Here is a 21,282-nt window from a genome sequence, read left to right as displayed (position 1 = left end):
TTCATCAGTGACTGTGGAGAGAGAAATAAGTGGTCGCATTTCCTGACATTGACCTTCCATCAGTCTGCTGAAAGGTCACTGTGCTGTTTCCCCTGGTATAAATGCTCCTTGGTCTAAGTAGTTCCAACCCCTGCAGTGGTTTGCTTCACCTGGTCATCCGTTGACTACACAAGAACAGAAGCGTGCAATGTGTGAAAATAAAAAGAAAATCTGTGGATGCTGGAATAACATGGAACAAAAACAGGAAATGCTGGAAATTTAAATTTAGACGTACAGCTCAGTAATAGCCCTTCTGGCTCACAAGTCCGTGCCCCCAAATACATCAATGAACCCTACAACCCCGGTACAAAACCGGAGCACTCAGAGGAAACACGGGGAGAGCACCTGACTCTAACCCAGGACCCTGGCATTGTAACAATACTGTGCTAACTGTGCTCAGCTGGTCAGGTCGCATCTGTGGGAATAGAAACAGAGCTAATGTTTCAGGGTGGAAACCTTTTGACAGAACTGGGAAGGGGGCAAAAAAATTAGCTTGCAAAGCTGCAGTGCAAGTGAGATCTCTGATGGGACACAGGGACAAGCAACAAACAAGTTGATCTGGTCAATGAATGAATGGGGGCAGTGAGTGAGAAGAGAAATGTATTCTCCCCCTCTCCTCTTCCTGCTCCCTTTCTCACATTTTTCACTCACTTCCTCTCCCTCACCCCAGTGGGCCCCTCCCCTCTAAAAAGCAGAGCCTCTAATCAATGGCAAATGAACACTTGGCACCAGTTATATTTGCCATGAGTCAGCAAGTGAATCTATTTATAGATCTATCCTTGAACAGTTATTTTTCCTGCAGCAAGATTGCTATACATTAGCAAGCCGACTCTAAATGCTGCACAAAAGCTAACTCGTGAGATCGTCTCAAAAGGGCTCAACTACATAACTCCCTCCCATTTGGGCTGAGTGGATTAAAATATCTACAGATGCAGCCTAGGCAAATCAAAGTGACCGCTTGAAGCAGACAGTGGCAAATTATTCGACTAAAGCAAAATGAATAAAATATACTCAGAGTATGGTGTACAATGAGTATATTTTATTCATGAGAGCAGTGGCTTGTTTTTCACACAGGCAACAAAATTGCTCTGGGTTTGACACTGAATCCATGGCAGTCTAGCAAGGACATCAAATTTCTCCCAAAGTCACGTGTCTATAACAAGTCAGTTGCTTCTTGTCTAACTAAGGAAGGAAGCAGTCCTCTCAGGACTACATCGATAATCTAGGAGTGGACCCGGGGGACATGAGCAAGATCCTAAATAATTCTTTTCATTAGTTTTCACCCAATTGAAGGACTTGGAGGGACATGCTGATATTGCCAAGCCAGGTAGGAGGAAGAGCTGGAAATACTGGAGCAGATTTGGTCAGATTTATCCCAAGAATGTTAATGAAATTTCTGGAGCTCAGACGGAGATTTCTGCATCTTCATTAGGCATGGAGGATGGTCAATGTTGTCCCCATATTCAACAAGGGTAGTGGGGATCAACCTTGAACCTACAGGTTGGTGAGCCTTGCAGCAGTGGTGGGAAGTTATTGGGGAAGATTGAGAGAGACAGGAGGTCACTTGGAAAGGAAGGGACTGATCAGGAGGTTTTGTGCAGGGAGATCTCGTTAGCGGTTAGCAAAACACTTACAGTGCCAACAACTGGGACCCGGGTTCAAATTCTGCGATGTCTATAAGGAGTTTGTATGTTCTCTCCATGTTTGTGTGGGTTTCCTCTGGGTGATCCAATTTCCTCCCACTGCTTAAAATGTAATTGAGTGTAATTGGCAGCATGGGTTCGTGAGCCAAAAGGGCCTGTTACTGCATTCTAAGCTGAGTGAGCTTTTCTTTGAGGAGGTAACTGAGAAGATTAATGAAGGCAGCAGGGTAGATTAGGTTGACATAGACTTCAGCAAAGCGAGGCTTCTGACAAGCTCCCAGCATGGTAGGGTGGTCCAGAAGGTTAAGGCACGAGGAATCTGAGGCATGATGGCAAACAGCAACCAAAATTGACGGTGACAGGAAGATGGTATGGATAGGTGTTTTTCTGACTGGAAGTGTGTACAAGTTGAGTACCACAGGGTTGAGTGCAAGGACCTTGATTTTTGTAATTCAGATCAATTAATAAATTCACTAGGCTAGGTTTATACTCACTGGAACATAGGAGGCTGAGCAGTGACCTTATGGAGGTTTATAAATTCAACAGGGGTATGAATAGAAGCTTTTTCCAGGGCAGGGGGGGTCCAGGACTACAAGGTACATGTTTAAGGTTAGAGGACAAATTTAAAGGAGACGAGGAGATCCTAGGTACAGGCTTTTCCATATGGATGGAATATGGGACGAGGTGGCAGACGCAGATACAATGACAATATTTAAAAGGTACTTGGATAGGGATGGTACAGAGGGATACAGGCCTAAGGTAGAGAGTCAGCATGGATGAGGCGGGCTGAAATGCACCCTCCCTTTCTGTGTTCCACAATTCGATCATTCTGGACCCTGCTCTTCAATCCTGACTCAGAATGACCTTCACTGAATTGGCTGAAAAACCACAGAAGCCAGCTCAGACAGCTGCCAAGTGAAGGAAGGTTACATTGAACTGCTGTGATGGAATCTGACTGAAAAGCAAGACAAGAATTCTTTCCTCTATTAGGTGGCCTGTGGCCTTGTAACTGTAGTAAACAATCTTCAATTCAGTATAATTTTACCTAGGAAATTAAACATTGTAATTGTATGTATGAACATTTTCATTACTAATATTCTCTTCTGCCACAGATATTAACAGTACCTACATTAATGTTTGCGGACCAAGGGCTGCTTTGACCAGGTGGCAGTGGGACATACAGACCCAAACTACTGCCACTTAATTTTGTCAATTATCTCCTTTAGCCACACTTTCCTGCACAACATATATTTCTCACTTTCCAGGCAGGGACCAATATCATACTAGACTGTAAAAAGTCTGGTGAGGTTCAGTGTTAGAAAATAGGAGTAGGCCATTCAGCCCTACAAGCCTGCTCCCCCACTCAATATGATCATGGCTGATCGTTCAACTTCAGTACCAGAACCCTGATCCCCTTAGCTACAAGGGCCACATTCACCTCCCTTTTGAATATATCTAATGAGCTGCCCTCAACAACTTTCTGTGGCAGGGAGTTCCACATGTTCACAACCCAGTCCTGAATAGCTTCCCCTTCATTTAGTTCCCTCGTTCTGGACATCCCTAACATTCAGAACATTCTTCCTGCATCTAACTTGTCCAGCCCTATCAGAATTTTATATGTTTCAAGGAGATCCCCTCTCATTCTTCTAAATTCCAACAATTCTATCCCTGGTCTATCCACTATCTTTCGCCAGTCCCACCATCCCAGGGATCAGTCTGGTGAATCTCCATGGCAAGAAAGTTCATCCTCAGATTAAGAGACCAAACGTGTGAGCAATACTCAAGGTATGGCTTCACCAAGGTCCCATATAATTGCAGTCAGACCTCTGTGATTCTAGAGCCAACATGCTGTTTGCTTTCTTCACTATCTGTTGTAGCAGAATTCCAACTTTCACTGACTGATGCACCATGACTTCTAGGTCATGTGGCTCCACCAAATACACATCAACTGGTTCACCATTGCCCATTCTACTGGTCAAATCCTCAAGAGGTTCTGGAAGGTTTGTCAAGCATAATTTCCCTTTCATAAATCCATGCTGACTTGGACTAGACCTGTCTCTCCCCACTAAATGTGCAGCAATTACATCTTTAATAATGGACTCGAGCATTTTCCCCACCACCAAAGTCAGGCAAACTGGCTACAATTCCCTGGTTTTTCTCTCCTTTTTAAAAAAAAAGTGGTGTCACATTAGCAAATGTTCCACTGATCCAGAATGTAATGAATGTTGGAAAATAATCAATAATGCATCCACAATCTCGAAGACCACCTCTGAGATGCAGACTATAATTCCCTGGGATTTATCAACCTTCAATGGCATCAATTTACCGAATGCAATTTCACTACTGATAGGAATTTCCGCCAATTCCTCTGCTATGCACATCCCTCAGAACCAGAGTGTTCCCAGAATGTTAGGGGCATGTTCCAAGGGGAAGATGGAACCAAAGAATTTATTCAATTGCCATTTCTTTGTTGCCCATTATAAATTCCCCTGATTTTGACCACAAGAGTCTACATTTGCTTTAATGGATCTCTTTCTCTTTACATACCTATGTAAGCTTTTGCAATCTATTTTTATGCTTCCTGCAAGTTTATTCTCATACTTTATTTTTCCTCCTCTTCTAGTTAAAGTCTTTAACTTCCCTTTCAGAATTCTAAATTTATTCCTGCCCCTGAGCTTTTCCGTGCCAATTTACATGCCCCTTTTTGGTTATCCTGGATTTCCATCATTAGCCATGGTTGAGCCAACTTCCTCATTTTACTTTTATGGCAAACAGAGATGTAGAGTTTATGAACTTGCTCAACATGATATGTAAATACCTGCCTTTGTCAATCATGTACATTTAAAAATTTTAATTAAAATTTAAATCTACAGTACGTTAACAGGTCCTTTCAACCCATGAGCCTGTATCACCCAATTGATCTACTCCCCGGTACATTTTGAAGGATGGGAGGAAACTGGAGGCCCTGGGGAAAACTCATGCAGACATGGGATGAACGTACAAACTCCCAGGTCACTGGTGCTGTAACAGCGTTGTGCTACCCATTACACTAACCGTGCTGCCCTTTGCTTGTCTATCCCAGCCAATTCGCATCTCATCATTAAAGTTATTTTTCTTTAACTTCTCACCCAAGTCTCAGAATTAATGGTATAACTCTCCATCTGAATAAAAATGTTCACCACATTGTGGTCACTCTTCCCTAATTTTATTAACTGATCCTGCCTTATTGCTCTAAACCCTGTCTTGTTAGTTGTTTGTTCCATGTGACACATTGATTTTGCTTCACTCTCCACAGGAGCTGCCTGACCTGCTGAGAACTCCAACATTTTCTGTGTTTAAATTTTTTTTTAGAGCCCTTATTCAGAAACCTATCAGGAATAGTTAATTTTTTATTGAGCTCCAGATCCAGGATATTTCAGATTGTGCATCAGTGTCCCTTAGGAGGCTTACATCACTGGAAAAGGCAATCTTTTCTGTCATAGAGTCACAGAGTTATACTGCACAGAAAGACTCCCATTGACCATGATGACAAAGCCGACCAAACTGGGTCCCATTGGCTTGTGTTTAGCCCATGGCCCTCCAAAGCCATTGTTTCCATGTCCATCTCAATGTCTTTTAAATGTAATTATCCCTGCCTCTACCATTTCCTTGTTCTACATTCCAATTACCCTGGGTACAAAAGGTGCCCCTCAGGTCCTTTTCCCCCTCATCTTAAATCTACGCCCTCTAGTTTTAGGCACCTCTACCCTCGGAAGAAGACTGTGATGAGAGACTATGTCTCTCGTGATTCAATAAACCTCAATAAGGTTACCCCTCATCTTCCAACATATCATGTTAAAAAAGATCCATCCACCCTGTCTCTCCTTTTAAATTATGCTCTCCACAGAAGCCTCCATTTGTGTATCCCCAAGATGATGTCCCAAATCCTGTACCCAAACCAGTGTGCCCAACACATTCTGCACTACACAGCCTACCTACAGCAGGGAACCATGGACTTGTAAACACTGCTCTCTCTGTTCTACAACACTTTCCAGGACCATCATTTCTGTGCATGCCCTACCCTGCTTTAATTTCCCAATGATGTGGACTGAAGGGTCTGTTCCTGTGCTGCACTGTTCCAAGTGGAACACCTCACTCTTGTTCAACTTAAATTCCATCTGATATTCCTTAGACTACTTTCTAAGTTCATCTAGTTCCTGATGCAATCTTCTTCACTGTACACTATACTGCCTATATTGTGATAATTTAATGCATACTTTTGTTGTTGGCACATCTTACGTATCTGTGTGTCTGCAGCAAGTAATAATGTTGGTGCACGTGTACATTACCCTTATATACATGACAATACACTATGGAGGCTACATTCTCTCCCAAATTGTTAATACAGTAGACATCAAGTGAACCCTGCAGAACTCCACTGGTCACAGACCCCAATCTGAGTAACAACCCTCCACTATCACCCTCTGACTCCCTCCACTGAGCCGATTTTCTATCCAATTGGCCACCTCAGCTAAGTCCCAGACTAGCCTCCCACACAGGACCTCGTCAAAGTTCATGTAGCACTTTACCACTCTGCCCTTATCAATTCTCTTGGTCACCTCTTGAAAAAACTCAAATTCATGAGACCTGATTTCCCACTCACAAAGCCATGCTGACCATCTGTAATCAGTCTTTGCCTTTCTGAAGGCAGGTAAATCCTGCAGCTTTCCTACCACTGGTGTTCAGCTCATTGGCCTGTGGTTCCCTGGACTGCCTTTGCAACCCTTCTTAAATACAGTCATAACATTAGCCACCCTCCAGTCTTCTGATATCTCACCCGTGGCTAATGTCACAAATATCTTGACTAGTGTCCCAGCCACTTCCTCCTCATCTTCCCACAAAGCCCAAATTGCCTTGAACGGAGGAGGCAACTGAAAGTGACTCCTGACGTCCTGTACGCCAGTAACAAACGATCTGCCGGAGGAGCTTGGCGGGCCAAGTAGAAGTGGGAGAAAAAGGATGGGGAACATTTTGAAGCAAGACCTGATGAAAGGTCCCAACTTGAAATCTTTTTGGCCCCCCTCCCCACCCCCAACCCCGATGCTGCTCCACCTGCTGAGTGTGTTTAGCTTCAGATCCCAACATCTGTAGTCTCCACCATAGGTCAGACGGGCTCAGTTTGGTACATTTCCTTTCTTGAAAGATCGCAGTTCTATCGAACACCATTGAAAAAAGTTCAATTTCTTGATAAATAGACAGTTGACATCTTATTGTACTCACTGTATAAACTGTCTGATATCTGGGCCCATATTCCTGCGACACACATTTTTATCCAACACCTTCATGTCTGATACGTTGCACAAGGAGAACGAAGTCTGAATGGAGGCTTTTATATTATTCCAACATGAGTTGCTGGCAGATGACACAAGTTGAATTAATAGCCCACATTGCAGCACCATGCCTCAATGGAGTTCCTTTCTGTCAAATAGCTATTTCACAGCTCACTATTTTATAATAACCCAAAGGCCACATTACTAGACTGGCTGTCACAATGATAAACTCCATGACATCACTGTTTAAAAACAGTCCCAGTCCAAGCAAGTGAAAATTAAACTCTCACATCACAGCATGACACAAGCCAGACGAGAAGCCGGCACCAAGCAGCATTCAGCGGTCTGTGCAACGACAGAGCGCAAGGGATGAAATGGTGCACGCTCACAGGCACTGCATTGAAAGCCCAGGTCTAAAATGCTTCTAAAGACAGGTCCTGAGCAATCAACAGAAAAGTGTTGAATTTTTCAGCAAGAAATATTTTCTCTGTGTTTTTCTAAGCCAGGTTTTCACCAAGGCTCATAGCAAAGGTTGAGATCAGCAGGGTTCCACTGCTCCAACTGTTACATGTTATCTTGCAAAAGAGATCCATTACCCCACACAAGGCCCTTGCTGTGGCTTTTTTATTTGACCGGCATGACACCAAACTCAATTTCCATCGTTGTTACAATTGCTGTCTGTTTAATGTGATTGTTGCCTCAGCCACTGGACTGAAATAAAGTGCCTCTAAGATCAGCTATATAAAACTTTGGTATGGCTGCACTTGGAATGCTGTGTTCAATTCTGGTCATCTCATTACAGGAAGGGTGCAGAGGCTCTGGAAAGAGTACAAAAGATGTTACCTGGTTTACATGCTACGAATCATGGGGAGAGGTTGGATGAATTTGGGATCTCTTCTCTAGAGCCTGAGAGGTGACCTGGTAGACTCATGGACAGTCAGAATAAAAGCATCACACACTAGAAGACGTGTTGAAGATGAGGGGGAGGGTCTTTAAATTTAATTTTTTTTCAAATTATAGTTTATTTACAACATGGGAGAAGTCAATTCCGGCCATTTAAATCCATGCGACTCACTTAACCAACAACCCTTGAACGTTTTGGAGAGTGGGAGGAAACTGGGGAAAACCCACCCAGAGAGAATGTACAAACTCCTTACAGACAGGGCTGGAGTCGAACCCAGGTCATTGGTGCTCTCATAGCGTTGCACGAACCGCTACGCTAATCTTGCTGCTCTAAGGGAGACATATTGCACAAATATTTTCTAGAGAATAGCAAGTGCCTTTAACTGGCTGCCAGTAGTGATAGATATAGACATAATAATAGCATTTAAGAAGCTTTTAGTTTACACGTGAATGAGAAAGATAATGGAGGGGTATGTATCTGGTGAAAGCAGCAGAGTTTCAATTTGATTTTGACATGGTGATCAGTAGAGTCAGGTGGGCTGAAGGGCCTGTTCCTGTGCTATCCTGTTTTATGTTTTAACGTTATCTAATTTTCTTCTCATTCACATCTGAAAAAGTACTTGGTGAGCTAGGGGTCAAAATGTACCAGCCACACACATCTCATTTCTGGCTATGAGGGAAGCTGGACAACAATCCTGACATTGGTGTCATTACAAACCCACCGACAGCTCGTATCCACCTGCTGACACATCCATCAAGTGTCTGGGATGAGAACCCACTTGGTACATACGAGGTTGAAAACAAGTTGCCTCATGCAGCATGGCAGAAGCTTTTCATGGTCTAATAATGATAAGAGAGAGATCAATAAGCTCTTCTGTTTTCCCAGCTTCTTTGAAAATATGAACAGATGTGGATCGAAGTAAACCATCTGTACTCTTGTAAATATCACATGGCCCAGCTCTCCTGCATCGATTTCCATGCCTTGTCTCCTTCCTGACTCTCTCAGTTCCCCACCAGGAGAAACATTTCGTTAGGACCCAACTTGAGTTGTACCATAGTGAGGGTGGTTGATATGATATGAGAGACCGATGAGGACACTGAAAAGAATGAATTTTTCAGGTTGACATCAATGTAAAGTCAGCCTTCACTGTCCGTCCTGAACCATCCACAGGATATTGTGTGCTAACTTTGTAGTCACTGCAGCTCCTCAAGTGAAGGGTCTCCTACAATTCTACTGGGGAGGGCAATGCACTCCCAAATCAGAGTGGCGTGCAACATACACCCTCTGCTTGCCTGTTTGGGGGACTGCAATGGATTTTAGGAAGAGTTCACACTGTTACTACTCTAGGCTGGTGAAAGGGCAGAATTAATCTTTAGGGCAATGGATGGGATGCTGACAATCAGCCAGTCTACTGGAAATCTATTCACCTGAGATTCTAACACTCTCCTGACCCATGTTTGAGGATAGTTGAAGGACTATGTTGTGTCACTTCCAGCTTCTCTCAATAACTGCTCTTGAAGGCACTGCATTTATGTGGCTGATGAATTGAATTTTGGCTGTTTGATGTGAGATTCCACAATGGTAATATCTTTAATGTCAAGGTCAGGTGGGCAGACCTTGCTTGGAGATGTTAATAGCTTGGTTCTTGTCTGGTGTAAATGTTACCTGCACATGTCTAAACTTTAACCAGGGCTGTCTGTGTTGTTGCATGAACTGCCTTATTTGCTGAGGAGATCTGAATGGATGTGAAGATTTCCACTTCTGACCTTGTGATGGAAAAGAGGCAATTGAAGCCAAGTAGGAGGCTCTTTTGTTTAAACTTGACCTAGAATCCCAAGCACCCAGCAGAGCAACGCCTCTATTCCCACAAGACTCGTCTGCCTCCAAAATCTCCCACCCCAACCAGTAAACCTGCTGATGTTTCATGTTTTATACAGTGCAACTGTTGGTGTCTGTAAGACTGTCCAGCAGTTACAGTAAATATTCTGGCTCTCACAAAATGTGCCATCGTTAGATGTTGTGACAAAAACAGATCTTGTCTATTGATCCAACTGAACTCAATCGAGACAAGTACAAGGGAATGCATCTTGGGACACCAAATTCTATCAGGACGAAGAGTAAACAGCAGGAACCTCAGGAGCAATGATGCACTAAGGAAGCTGGGTGTGCAAGTTCACAGCTTCCCGAAACCAGTTACAGGTAGATATGGTGCCATTTCTTCGACTGTACATCCCAGCAAGATGGAAGAAAATTGTCCATTTATCACCCAGCTCTGTCAGCCAGTGCTAGCGTTCACTAGGAAAACAGAAATCATTACCGCCTCTGAATCTCCAGCTCCTCCTGACATGGTCCATTCTGTACTTGGGGGAATAGCTGAGAGTTCTGCCGTGACAATGTTGGACCTAGAAAACAAATCCAAGAAAAATTATTTCAAAGGCTACACTCTTGCAAAATCTCACTGCAGCCCTGCCTGGTTCACATCGTTCTTAGTTCTACGAATTAAACGACTTTACAACAAATCATTGTCAAATACACACGGACACAATGCATAGATACACTGAAATTCTGACTTGTTGCACCCAAGCAGCTACACAAGATACACTGACGACAATAGTATACATTAAAGTCACAGACAAGAAATATGAATATTCACAGACACAGTCAGCACAACAGGGACAAAATCCTGCCAACTCCCCTCCCGGGCCCTTGCCCTCTGCCGACTCCCTACGCTCCCTGCCTGGGCTCAGCGCTCCCTGTTAACTCTCCAGGTGCTGCACTCCCTGCTGACTCCCCGCCTGGGTCCTGCGCTCCCTGCCATCTCCCAGCCTGGGCCCTGAGCTCCCTGCCGACTCCCCGCCTGGGCCCTGAGCTCCCTGCCATCTCCCAGCCTGGGCCCTGAGCTCCCTGCCGACTCCCCGCCTGGGCCCTGAGCTCCCTGCCATCTCCCAGCCTGGGCCCTGAGCTCCCTGCCGACTCCCCGCCTGGCCCTATGCTCTCTGCCAACTCTCTGGACCCAGTGCTCCTTGCCGACTCCCCAACTGGGCCTTGAGCTACCTGCCGACTCCCCAGGGTCCTAAACACCCTGCCGATTCCCCGCCTGGGCCCTGCTGCTCCCTGCCAACTCCCAGCTTGTGCCCTGCTGACTCCCTGCCTGGGCCCAGCATCCCCTGCCGACTCCTCCCTGGGCCCAGCGGTCCCTGCTGACTCCCCGCCTAAGAAGTGATGGAATGTCTTGCCAGGGATGGTGGTGGAGGCTGAAACATTAGGGGCATTTATGAGACTCCTAGGCAGTTACATGGATGAAAGAAAAATAGAGGGTTATGGGGTAAGGAGGGTTTAGGACTGTTTTTTTAAGGAATATTTGGATCAGCGAGGGCCTAACAGCCTGTAACTGTGATATAGTATTCAACATATTAACAATCTTTCCTCCTCACTCCTGATTCAAGGCTTCAACCTAAACTGCCCACTCACATCCTTGATCCCCATAGATGCTGCTTGACCTGGTGGCTTCTTCCAGCATTCCCAAAACAAAAGGCTGTAACAGCAGAGCTGCTGCTGGTACGGACCCCAAGAGACCATGAAGCAGAGACACAGTGCTACTCCGCAGGGTCTAACTGCCTGGTCCTAATGCTGATGGCTTCTAACCCCAACTTTAAGCTGCCTGATAAAAGAGCTGACACTGTTTTTTAAAAAACTCCTGCAAGAATGGGGTTTGTGCCCAAGATGGGAGTGCCTGTGCTGGGTAGCAGACCCCAGGGGAGCAGGTTACCAGAAATGGGCAGATGAACCCTGTTGTGAAGATGAAGCACAAGAGATGACCCCTAGTAGACAATGAGCACGGCAGTGAACCAATGAGGGAGTGAGTGGCTGAAGGAAGTGCACACGCTGTGGGCCGTTGCTGACTTGCGCTTGAGAGACCCACACAGGCCGTGGATTGCAGGAGCCTGGCTCACGGGAACCAGGATTACAAGGATTCTAACAGCAGCAAGGGATTCCCAACAGCCTCGGGCGCTAAAGGGTTCCTGATCATAATGGTGGTTTGCATAGGAACATAGGAAGTAGGAACAGGAGTAGGCCAAAAATAGCCCATCGAGCCTGCTCCGCCATTCAATACGATCGTGGCTGATCTAATTTATGACCTAACTCCACCTACCTGCCTTCTACCCATATCCCCTAATTCCTCTATCATGTAAAAATTTATCTAACCGAATTATGTTTAATTATGTTTAATGAGGCAGCCTGAACCACTTCCCTGGTTAGAGAATTCCAAGCATTCACTACTCTCTGGGAAAAACTATTTTTCCTCATCTCTGTCCTAAATCTACTCCCCCGAATCTTGAGACTGTGTCCTCTTGTTTTAGTTTCCCCGGCCAGCTCAAAAAACCTTCCTACATCTATCCTATCCATACCCTTCATAATCCTATATGTTTCTATAAGGTCTCCTCGCATTCTTCTGAACTCGAGCGAATTCAATCCTAGACGATTTAATCTTTCATCATAAGTCAACCCCTTCATCCCTATACCCCGCCTGGCCTATATTATCAAGGCCCTCCCCAAAATTCGCATCCTTAACTCCGCACTTGGGCATGCTGGACATGTCTTCCACCGTGAAGTCTGACACAAAATATTTGTTCAATGCCTCGGCCATTTCCTCATTTTTTGCTACCAGTTTTCCTTTCTCATCCTCCAAGGGTCCTATGTTAACTCTGGCCACCCTCTTCCTTTTTATACCTTTATAAAATTTTTTGCTTTCTGTTTTTATATTTTGTGCCAATTGACTTTCATAATCCTTTTTCCCATTTCTTATTACCTGCTTTGTAACCCCTTGTTGTCTCTTAAAGTTATCCCAATCTTCAAGTTTCCCACTGCACTTTGCAGCTTTGTACACCTGCACCTTCAATTTTATACTCTCCTTTATTTCCTTTGTTAACCACGGTTGATTTTTCCTTCCCTTGCTGCCCTTTTTCCTGACCAGAATCTATTTTTGTTGAGCATTACAAAATATTTCTTTGAAAATCTTCCACTGTTCCTCAACTGTTTCATCAATGAGCCTGTGCTCCCAGTCCACTCTGCCCAATTCCTCCCTCATCCTATGGGAGTCACCCCTGTTTAAGGATAATCTATTAGTTTTAGATCTAACTATGTTCCCTTCCATCTGAATGAGAAATTCAGTCATACTATGATCGCTATTTCCCAGATGGTCTCTGACTATTACATCATTTACTCGACCTATCTCATTGCACAACACTAGATCCAGGAGAGCATTTTCTCTTGTGGGTTCCTTAACCTGCTGCTCAAGAAAACTATCACGGATGCATTCTATGAAGTCCTCTTCCAGACTCCCACGACCAACTTGATTTTCCCACTCTATGTGGAAGTTAAAGTCCCCCATTCAGTGAGTACTATTAAAAGTAGGTGATCGCCATTGTTGTTTCTTTCACCTTGCACTCAGCGTCAACCATATATATAACCATAACCACTTACAGCACAGAACAGGCCAGTTCGGCCGTACTAGTTCGGCCCTACTTGTGTCTGAAATTCACCATAGGGTTCATCGCAAGAAATAGACTACTTTGGCTCACTCATCCAATTTAACAGCACTTAGCAAGATGTGTAAAATACAATATGACTACCTGCTTCTAGCACAATCTCACATGCTCAAGATTGCAACCACCTGTCAGAAAAACAAAATCCTCTGATTCCTTTAACCCTCTTACTCCTCACTTTACACAAATCCTCTCATATCTCTGTAACAAAAAAAGCTTTCTCATGATCCACCCTCATAATTTTTGATGCCTCTAACAAGTTTATTATAAACAGAGTGGCGAGAGTGCAGAGAAGGTTTACCAGAATGTTACCTGGGTTTAAGCATCTAGAGTATAGGGAGAGATTGGACAGATTAGATCTTTATTCTTTGGAGCGTAGAAGGTTGAGAGGGGATTTGATAGAAGTATTTAAGATTATGAAAGGGATAGACAGAGTGGATGTGGATAGACTATTTCCGTTAAGAGGAGGAAAGATTAAAACAAGAGGACATGAGTTAAGAATTAAGGGGCAGAGGTTTAGAGGTAACATGAGGGGGAACTTCTTTACTCAGTGAGTGGTAGCCGTGTGGAATGAGCTTCCGGGAGAAATAGTGGCGGCGGAGTCAATTGTATTATTTAAGAAAAGGTTGGACAGGTCTATGGATGAGAAGAAGATGGAGGGTTATGGGCATTGTGCAGGGAGGTGGGACTAGAGAGGGGTGTTTGGTTCGGTGCGGACTAGAAGGGCCTAATGGCCTGTTTCCGTGCTGTAAATTGTTATGTTATGACTAGATCTAGACCTTGAGTTGCCAATGGTTTGAACAGAAGTCTGTGTTGTTACAGAAGTGCATAAATTAAATCCACAGACGCATATTGACTCTGAAGGGACTCTCTTTCTCTCACTGTTAGGGGCTAATGGTAACTCTTTGTTTTCCTTATGACAGGCACTACGGAGCGAATAACGAGACTGACAGTCAATAGGTTCGTTCCAAAACTCGCTGCTTTATTGTTTGCTCCCTGTTCCTGATGCTGGGAACCGGAAGTTGTACTACTGACTGGCAGCTATTCACACTCTGCGCATGCAGGCCCTTTCTTTGTGGGGAAGGGGAAATGGCCGGGACCACCTTGGAGTAGGCTGCTCCGACCACGCACGCGCGTTACAATTGGAGCCAGTTGGTCACCACACGATTCCGCCCCCCACCCCCCCCCCCCACCAAGAACCGGTGATTTCGCTCCCCGCAACCCAAAGTCTGCACTTTCTTATTTGGGCGGTCTGCCTCTACGTTTGGGTGCTTGCACTTCGACCAGCTTTTCCAAGTCCACATGTGCCAGCTTTGATCAGTCAATCATGAACACCCCCTCTTTACCCTCCCCACGTCCAACTTAAACGTAGACCAATTGTTTTTTACTACTCTAAATGGCATTTTGTGAGGGCCACTGCAGCAGTGGCCGGTGTTCATCCCTTCTAACAAAGACATACTCACGCTCCTTTAATTGTCTGCGAACGGAGGTCGGTGTTCGTCCGGGATGGGTGCCAGGTTCCCAGCCTTCCTTGGAGTTTGCTGAGGGCTGCTGTGGTTTCTGCTTCCTGCCCCCACGGGACAGGTAGTAACTCGCCGGGGATTGCTGGGGCGGGGGGGGGGGGGGGGTGCGCGCGTGGGACCAGTTTGGCAGGAGAAGCTTTCAGGTCTTCTCTGGGTGCTGTAGTGATCCAGAGGAGGACCCAGGGAAGCTCATCCACCCAATTTGGGTCTTTCAGCCTGGCCATAATTGCTGATTTCAAGTGCTCCACCAGGTGGTTTGATTGCATTTGATAGGCTGTGGTGTGATGCAGCTGAGTCCCCAACAAGCTGGCTACAGCGGCCTACAGGCTTGATGTGAACTGGATTGGATGCTGAAACGTGCTACTCAAGTGACGAGGGCCCTGGTGCAGGATTCGGTGGTAGTGTCTGTGAGGGGAACTGCCTCTAGCCATTTGGTGAAACGGTCCACCATGCTGGGGAGATACTGTGATCCCCACAGTACATGCAGTGGCCCTGTCAACATGGATGTGGTCGAATCTGAAGGTTGTGGGTTCAAACTGCTGCAAGAGGGGCTTTAGTACGCCTCTGGAGTTTGGCTGTCTGACACTGAGTGCATGGCTTTGCCCAGTCGCTGACTTGTTTTTTGAGGCCATGCCACAAACCGACTGGATATCGTACAGATGGTGGGATGTGCAAGGCTGTGCATGGAGTTGAATACATGCCGTCTCCAGGCTGTCAGGACGATGGGGCACCTGGACCCAAGGGTACGTCCTGCAACTGCAGGCCTGAAACTACGGTCCTGTAGCTGTGCGTCTCCTTGTTGCGCCTCTGCTATCTCTGAGTAGTTGATTCCCTGTGCCAATGCTTGGATGGTTGGCCTGAATAGAGTATCTGCCACGACGTTGTCTTTACCGGACACTTACTGGATCACTGTCATAAACTCTGATATATATGAAAGGTGTCATTGGGTCTGATACCTTAGTGAACCCAAAGGTTTGGGGTTTTGGTCGGTGAAGGCTCTAAACGGTCTGCCTTCCAGAAAGTATCTGAAACTGGATTGCCAGGTAGAGTGTTAACAGCTCTCTGTTGAAAGCACTGTATTTCAACTTGGGTGGTCTTAAATGTCTACTAAAGAAGGCCAAAGGCTTCCAGTGTCCATCCACAATTTGTTCCAGTACTTTGTCCAGGCAGAGTTTGTCCAGGGGAAGTCTTCTAGCCCTTGCTTGCAGGGGTGGCCCTTGAGTGATGATATGGTGCTACACTTTCTGCTTCGGTTTGGTTGAGTGAACTGTGGTTTGAGTACTGATGGGAATTCGGCAAGGAGTCATCGCTGTACTCATCGCTGTACAATGCGACTGAGTCTGGGTGCGGTGCAGGTAGTCTGGCTTCCCTGAGAGGGAACATTTGAAAGGTTTCAGCATGGACCAGCCTCCAATCCTTCAGGTCAGCCAGCAAACCATGGGCCCTAAGGAAGCTTGTCCCCAGGAGTGGTTTGTCCACCATGGCCAATATGAAGTCCCATTTAAATGTATTGGCACAGAGTTGTAGTTGGACCTCGCGTTTGCCGTAGGTTTGTATGGAGCTGTTGTTTGCGGCTCTCAAGGTCCACGCTGTCTGGCCTTGTCTCTAGTGCGGTAGCTGGGATGACGCAATTTCTGCCCACCATGTCCATGCAGAAATGGCGCCCGGACCCTTTGTCCCACATGTGCAGCAGGCTGTCTGGGTGGCCACCTACCAAAGCCATCAGTGAGGGCTAGCCCTGGCGTTTCCCTGAAACATGCAGGGTGGTCAGCAGTGGCTGACTTCTGTACCCCATCTCTGATGGTAGAAGCACCATGGGTGCACTGTCTTCCGTTAGGGTTGCTGGCATTTCTGTGTCCCATTGGGCTTGGCTGGCTGCGGGGTCCTTGTTCAAGACAGCTGGCTGATGCTAGCTTCATTCTCCCTCCTGGTTTTCCAGAGGATGTCTGTGTGTGCGTCTGCCAGCATCAGCTGGATGTTTTCGGGCAGTTGCTCGAGGAATGCCTGTTCGAACGTGAGACAGGGCTTGTGTCCCTCTGCCAATCCATTAAGGCTGATGGGGTCCTGTCACCCAGACCGTCTAGGTGCATCAGCCTGGCTGCTCTCTGAAGGTGAATATTCTCTCTGAGAATTTGAAGGGGCTGCACATTTGCCTTACTCTGGTGGGGCATGGATGAAGTCATCTACGGTTTCTTGGTCCAAGGAGCTCACCACGTGGAAGTACTTCGTGGACTCTGATATTATTTGTCTGATCTGGAACTGTGCCTCTGCTTGAATAAACCACATGCGGGGTTGCAGCGTGAATAATGAGACCAGCAGTCGACAGGTTAGTTCCAAAACTCGCTGCTTTATTGTTTGCTCACTGAGCATTTTAAAGGCACTCCCTGTTCCCAGCGTTGGATATCAGGAGTTGCGTCACTGACTGGCAGCTGTTCATACTTCACGCATGTGTGCCCTTTTCTTGTGGGGAAGGGGAAGATACCCAGTGCCATCTTGGTGCAGGCTGTTTCGACTGCGCGCGTGAGAATCAGAGCCGGTTCGTCTGAACATCAAACATGTTGGTTGCCACAGTGTAATATTATATTTTCTGTACTATTACATGACAATAAAAGGAGTCTCGAATCAAACTGTATAGCGCAGAACTGGCCCTGTGGCCCAACTCTTTCAGTTTTTGGTCTCAGCTGCAGCTTTCACTGAATAGGAGCGAATTTATAAGGAGATTGGGAAACTGCTCCCACCTCCACTCCAAAACCAAGGTCACTCCAATTTCAGTCCGATCATGAGTGGAGGAGAAGCTCTGCATCATCAACGAGTTCACTGAATCACTGGACAGCACAGGCAGACGCCAGGCACAACCCTGGAAACCCTGCAATACTTCCCACATTCAACGCAGATAATTAAAGTGACCACTGCCTCCAGTGTGCCAACACAGCCTCATGAACAGTATTTGAATGTCAGAAGCTCAAATTTAGCATGTTTACAATCTACCAGGTAGCGATGACCTCTACCCAAAGTCCTCAGTCATGATCTACCTGCAGCAGTCACCAGATAAACATCACCACCACTGATGCCAGGCCACACACAAGACCCGCACCAAGGCCCAAACCATACTCAGTCACTTGCATTGTGCAGCTCCTCTGTCCCATGCCTGGCACTAAACTCCTGAATCTGGAACCCGACTTGAGTCGAGTCATGGTTAAAGATAGGCAGAAGAGTCTCTTAAATGCCCTTATTGTTCCAGCCTCCATCACCACCCCTGGCAAGGTATTCCAGGCCCCCACAACTTTCAGGGATTTGTTTATATACAGAGAGTTGTGGGGGCCTGGAATGCATTGCCAGGGATGCTGGTGGAGGCTGGAACATGAGGAGCACTTAAGAGACTCGTAGACAGGCTCAGGGATGGAAGAATAATAGAGGGTTAGGAGGTAGGAAGGGTTTAGTTTTTATTGGTAGGAATATATGGGTTGGCACAACATCCAGGCCCGAAGGGCTTTTACTATGCTGCAATATTGTACATTTCCATGTAAGAAACAATTCAAAAATATTCTCAATGTCTTCTTGAAAATAATGCAACATTCCCATCTACTTTAAGAACTTCAGGCCCACAACCAATCAAAATAGAGGAAGGTGGTTGACGGAAGAAGGGTCCACCCCATTTGTGGACAACTCTGCAGATCCCAGAAAGGTCTCAATTGCCATCTCAAAACTCAGAATTGGAGTGAAAACAAAACACGACAAATGCCAAAGAGCTGCCGAAGAAAATAACTAACTTATTCAATTGTTCCTTCTCCAACTGCTTCATGAAACGTACAGTTCTCTCTGTACCCTCTTCAGTGCAAACGCCTCCTCCCTGAAATGTGGGGGTTTGAACCAGTGTCATATACTCTTCCAGACTAAGCTCTTCCAACATAGAACACTACAGCTACAGGCCGTATGGCCCTCAATGTTGCGCCTACTCATTCCAAAAAAAAGTACTAACCCCCCCCCCAACCCCAAAACCCTCTATTTTTCCACCATTCATGTGCCTGTTTAAGAATCTCTTAAATGCACCTAATGTTTCAGCCTCCACCATCCCTGGCAAGGCATTCCAGCCACATACAACTTTCTGTGTAAAAACACTTATCCCTGACGTTCCCCTGATCTTCCCTCTCTTCACTTTGTACACGTCCTCTGGTGTTTGCTGATCCTGCCCTGGGAAACAGGTGCTGGCTGTCCACCCTCTCTATATCTCTCATAATCTTGTAGACCTCTATCAAGTCTCCTCTCATCCTTCTATGCTCCAAAGAAAAGTCCCAGTTCTACTAACCTTGCCTCATAAGACTTGTTTTCCAATCCAGACAACACCCTGGTAAATCTCTTCTGCACCCTCACCATAGCTTCCACATCCTTCCTGTAATGAGGTGACCAGAACTGAACACAATACTCAAAGTACGCTCTTACCAGAGATTTGTAGAGTTGCAATGTGACCACTCTGCTCTTGTACCCACCCCTTACTAATGAGGCCAGCATCCCATAAACCTTCTTAACTGCCCTATCAACCTGTGTGGTAACCTTCAGGGATCTATGGATTTGGACCCCAAGGCCCCTCTGTTCATCCACACTCTTAAGTAACCGACCATTAACCCTGTACTCAGTTTTCTGGTTTGTTGTTCCAAACTTTATCACCTCACACTTATCTGGATTGAACTCCATCTGCCACTTTTTCACCTAACTCTGCACCCTGTCTATATCCTCTTGTAACCTTTGATATCCTTCAGCTCCATCCACAACTCCTCCAACCTTCATGTCATCCACAAACTTACTGACCTATCCTTCCATCTCTTCATCCAGGTCATTTATAAAATTCACAAAGAGCAGGGGGTCCTAGAACAGATCCACACGGCACTCCACCCATCACTGATCTCCAGGCAGAATACTTTCCTTCCACTACTACTCTCTGCTTTCTTCCTACAAGCCAATTTTTTCATCCACACACCCAAGGTTCCATGATGTCATGACTTTCTGGATGAGTCTCTCATGGGGGACCTTGTCAAATGCCTTGCTAAAATTCACATCGACCACATCTACTGCCTCATCAATTTCTCTTGTTACCTTCTCCAAAAACTCAATTAGACCCATGAGGCTCGACCTTCCCATCACAAAGCCCTGGTGACTATCCTTAAGAATCCTCTCCAATAGTTTACACACCACTGACATAAGACTCACCATCACTCTCCTCTTCTCTCTCCCTTCCCTTCTCAACAAAATACCCAGCATATTCCCTGTTACATTTGCCATTCTCCAATTCCCCGGCACCTCCCCTGCAGCCAAGGAGGACTCAGAGATCATAGTTACTGCTCCAGCTGTCTCTTTTCTCACTTCCCACAGCAACCTGGGAAATATCGCATCCGACCCTGGGGACTTACCAATCTTACTGTTTTTAAGAAGATCTAACACTTCCTCTTCCTTAATCTCCACATGGTCCACACAGGTCTGTTCTATTCTGACCTCACCCTGATCAAGGTCCTTTTGTCTTGTGAACATTAAAGCAAAATATTCATTTAGATCCTCCCCAACCTCCTCTGTCTCCAGGCACATGTTGCCTCCTTTATCCTTTAGCGGCCCCACCATCATTCTCGTCATCCTGTTCTTCACATACGCATAGAACACCTTGGGATTTTCCTTAATCCTACATGCCAAGGCTCCCTTTGAGATTCCCCCAAGTCCTTTCTTACTTAAGCTTCTTTCTGGCTACCATATACTTCTCATGAGCCCTTCCTGTTTCCTACTTCCTATATCTAATATATGCTTCCTTCTTCCTCTTGACCAGCTGCCTCTCCTGTTTTGTCAACCACAGTTCCTTGTCCCAGTGGGACAAACCAATCCTGAACCCAGCATGTGGTCCCGAAACTTCCTCCACATTAGTTCTGAGCTTTCACCCTTGAACATCTATTTCCAATTTATTCTAGCTAGCTCCTGTCTCATCCCATTGTAATGAGCCCTTCCCCAGTCCAACACTTTCCCAATTTGACTGTTTATATCCTTTTCCTTAGTTATTTTATGCTGAAGCTCAGGGAGTTGTGGTCATTCTCACCCAATTGCTCCCCCACCGAGAGATCTGCCACCAGACCAGGTTCATTCCCCAGAACCAGATCCAGTGTGGCTTCTCCTCTCGTCGGCCGGTCCACAGACTGTGTCAGGGATCCTTGAACACACCTGAGAAATTCAGCCCCATCCATCCCTCTTGCAGTCAGGAGGTGCCAGTCAATATTAGGGAAGTTGAAATCACCCATAACTACAACCCTGTACTTTCCCCACCATTCCAAAATCTACCTGCTT

General features: G+C 45.9%; 1 protein-coding gene across 6 annotated transcripts in view; it reads right to left on the bottom strand.

Annotated features, from left to right (window-relative positions):
* Nucleotides 1-21,282, bottom strand: part of enah (ENAH actin regulator) — a 314,323-nt gene that overhangs the window by 46,718 nt on the left and 246,323 nt on the right. For 5 of the 6 annotated variants that reach the window (XM_069887965.1, XM_069887966.1, XM_069887970.1 and 2 more), the window contains one exon: nt 10,213-10,297. In XM_069887965.1, the coding sequence (XP_069744066.1) occupies nt 10,213-10,297 (85 nt within the window). Of the gene's footprint in view, nt 1-6,941; nt 7,184-10,212; nt 10,298-21,282 lie in introns of those variants that run through there. The other variant, XM_069887971.1, reaches the window with a different exon arrangement.

The sequence above is a fragment of the Narcine bancroftii genome, chromosome 6 (genome assembly GCF_036971445.1).
Source record: "Narcine bancroftii isolate sNarBan1 chromosome 6, sNarBan1.hap1, whole genome shotgun sequence".
NCBI classification, from domain to species: domain Eukaryota; kingdom Metazoa; phylum Chordata; class Chondrichthyes; order Torpediniformes; family Narcinidae; genus Narcine; species Narcine bancroftii.
Note: the sequence above shows the minus strand (reverse complement) of the source record. Positions and strands in the feature narration are given on the sequence as shown.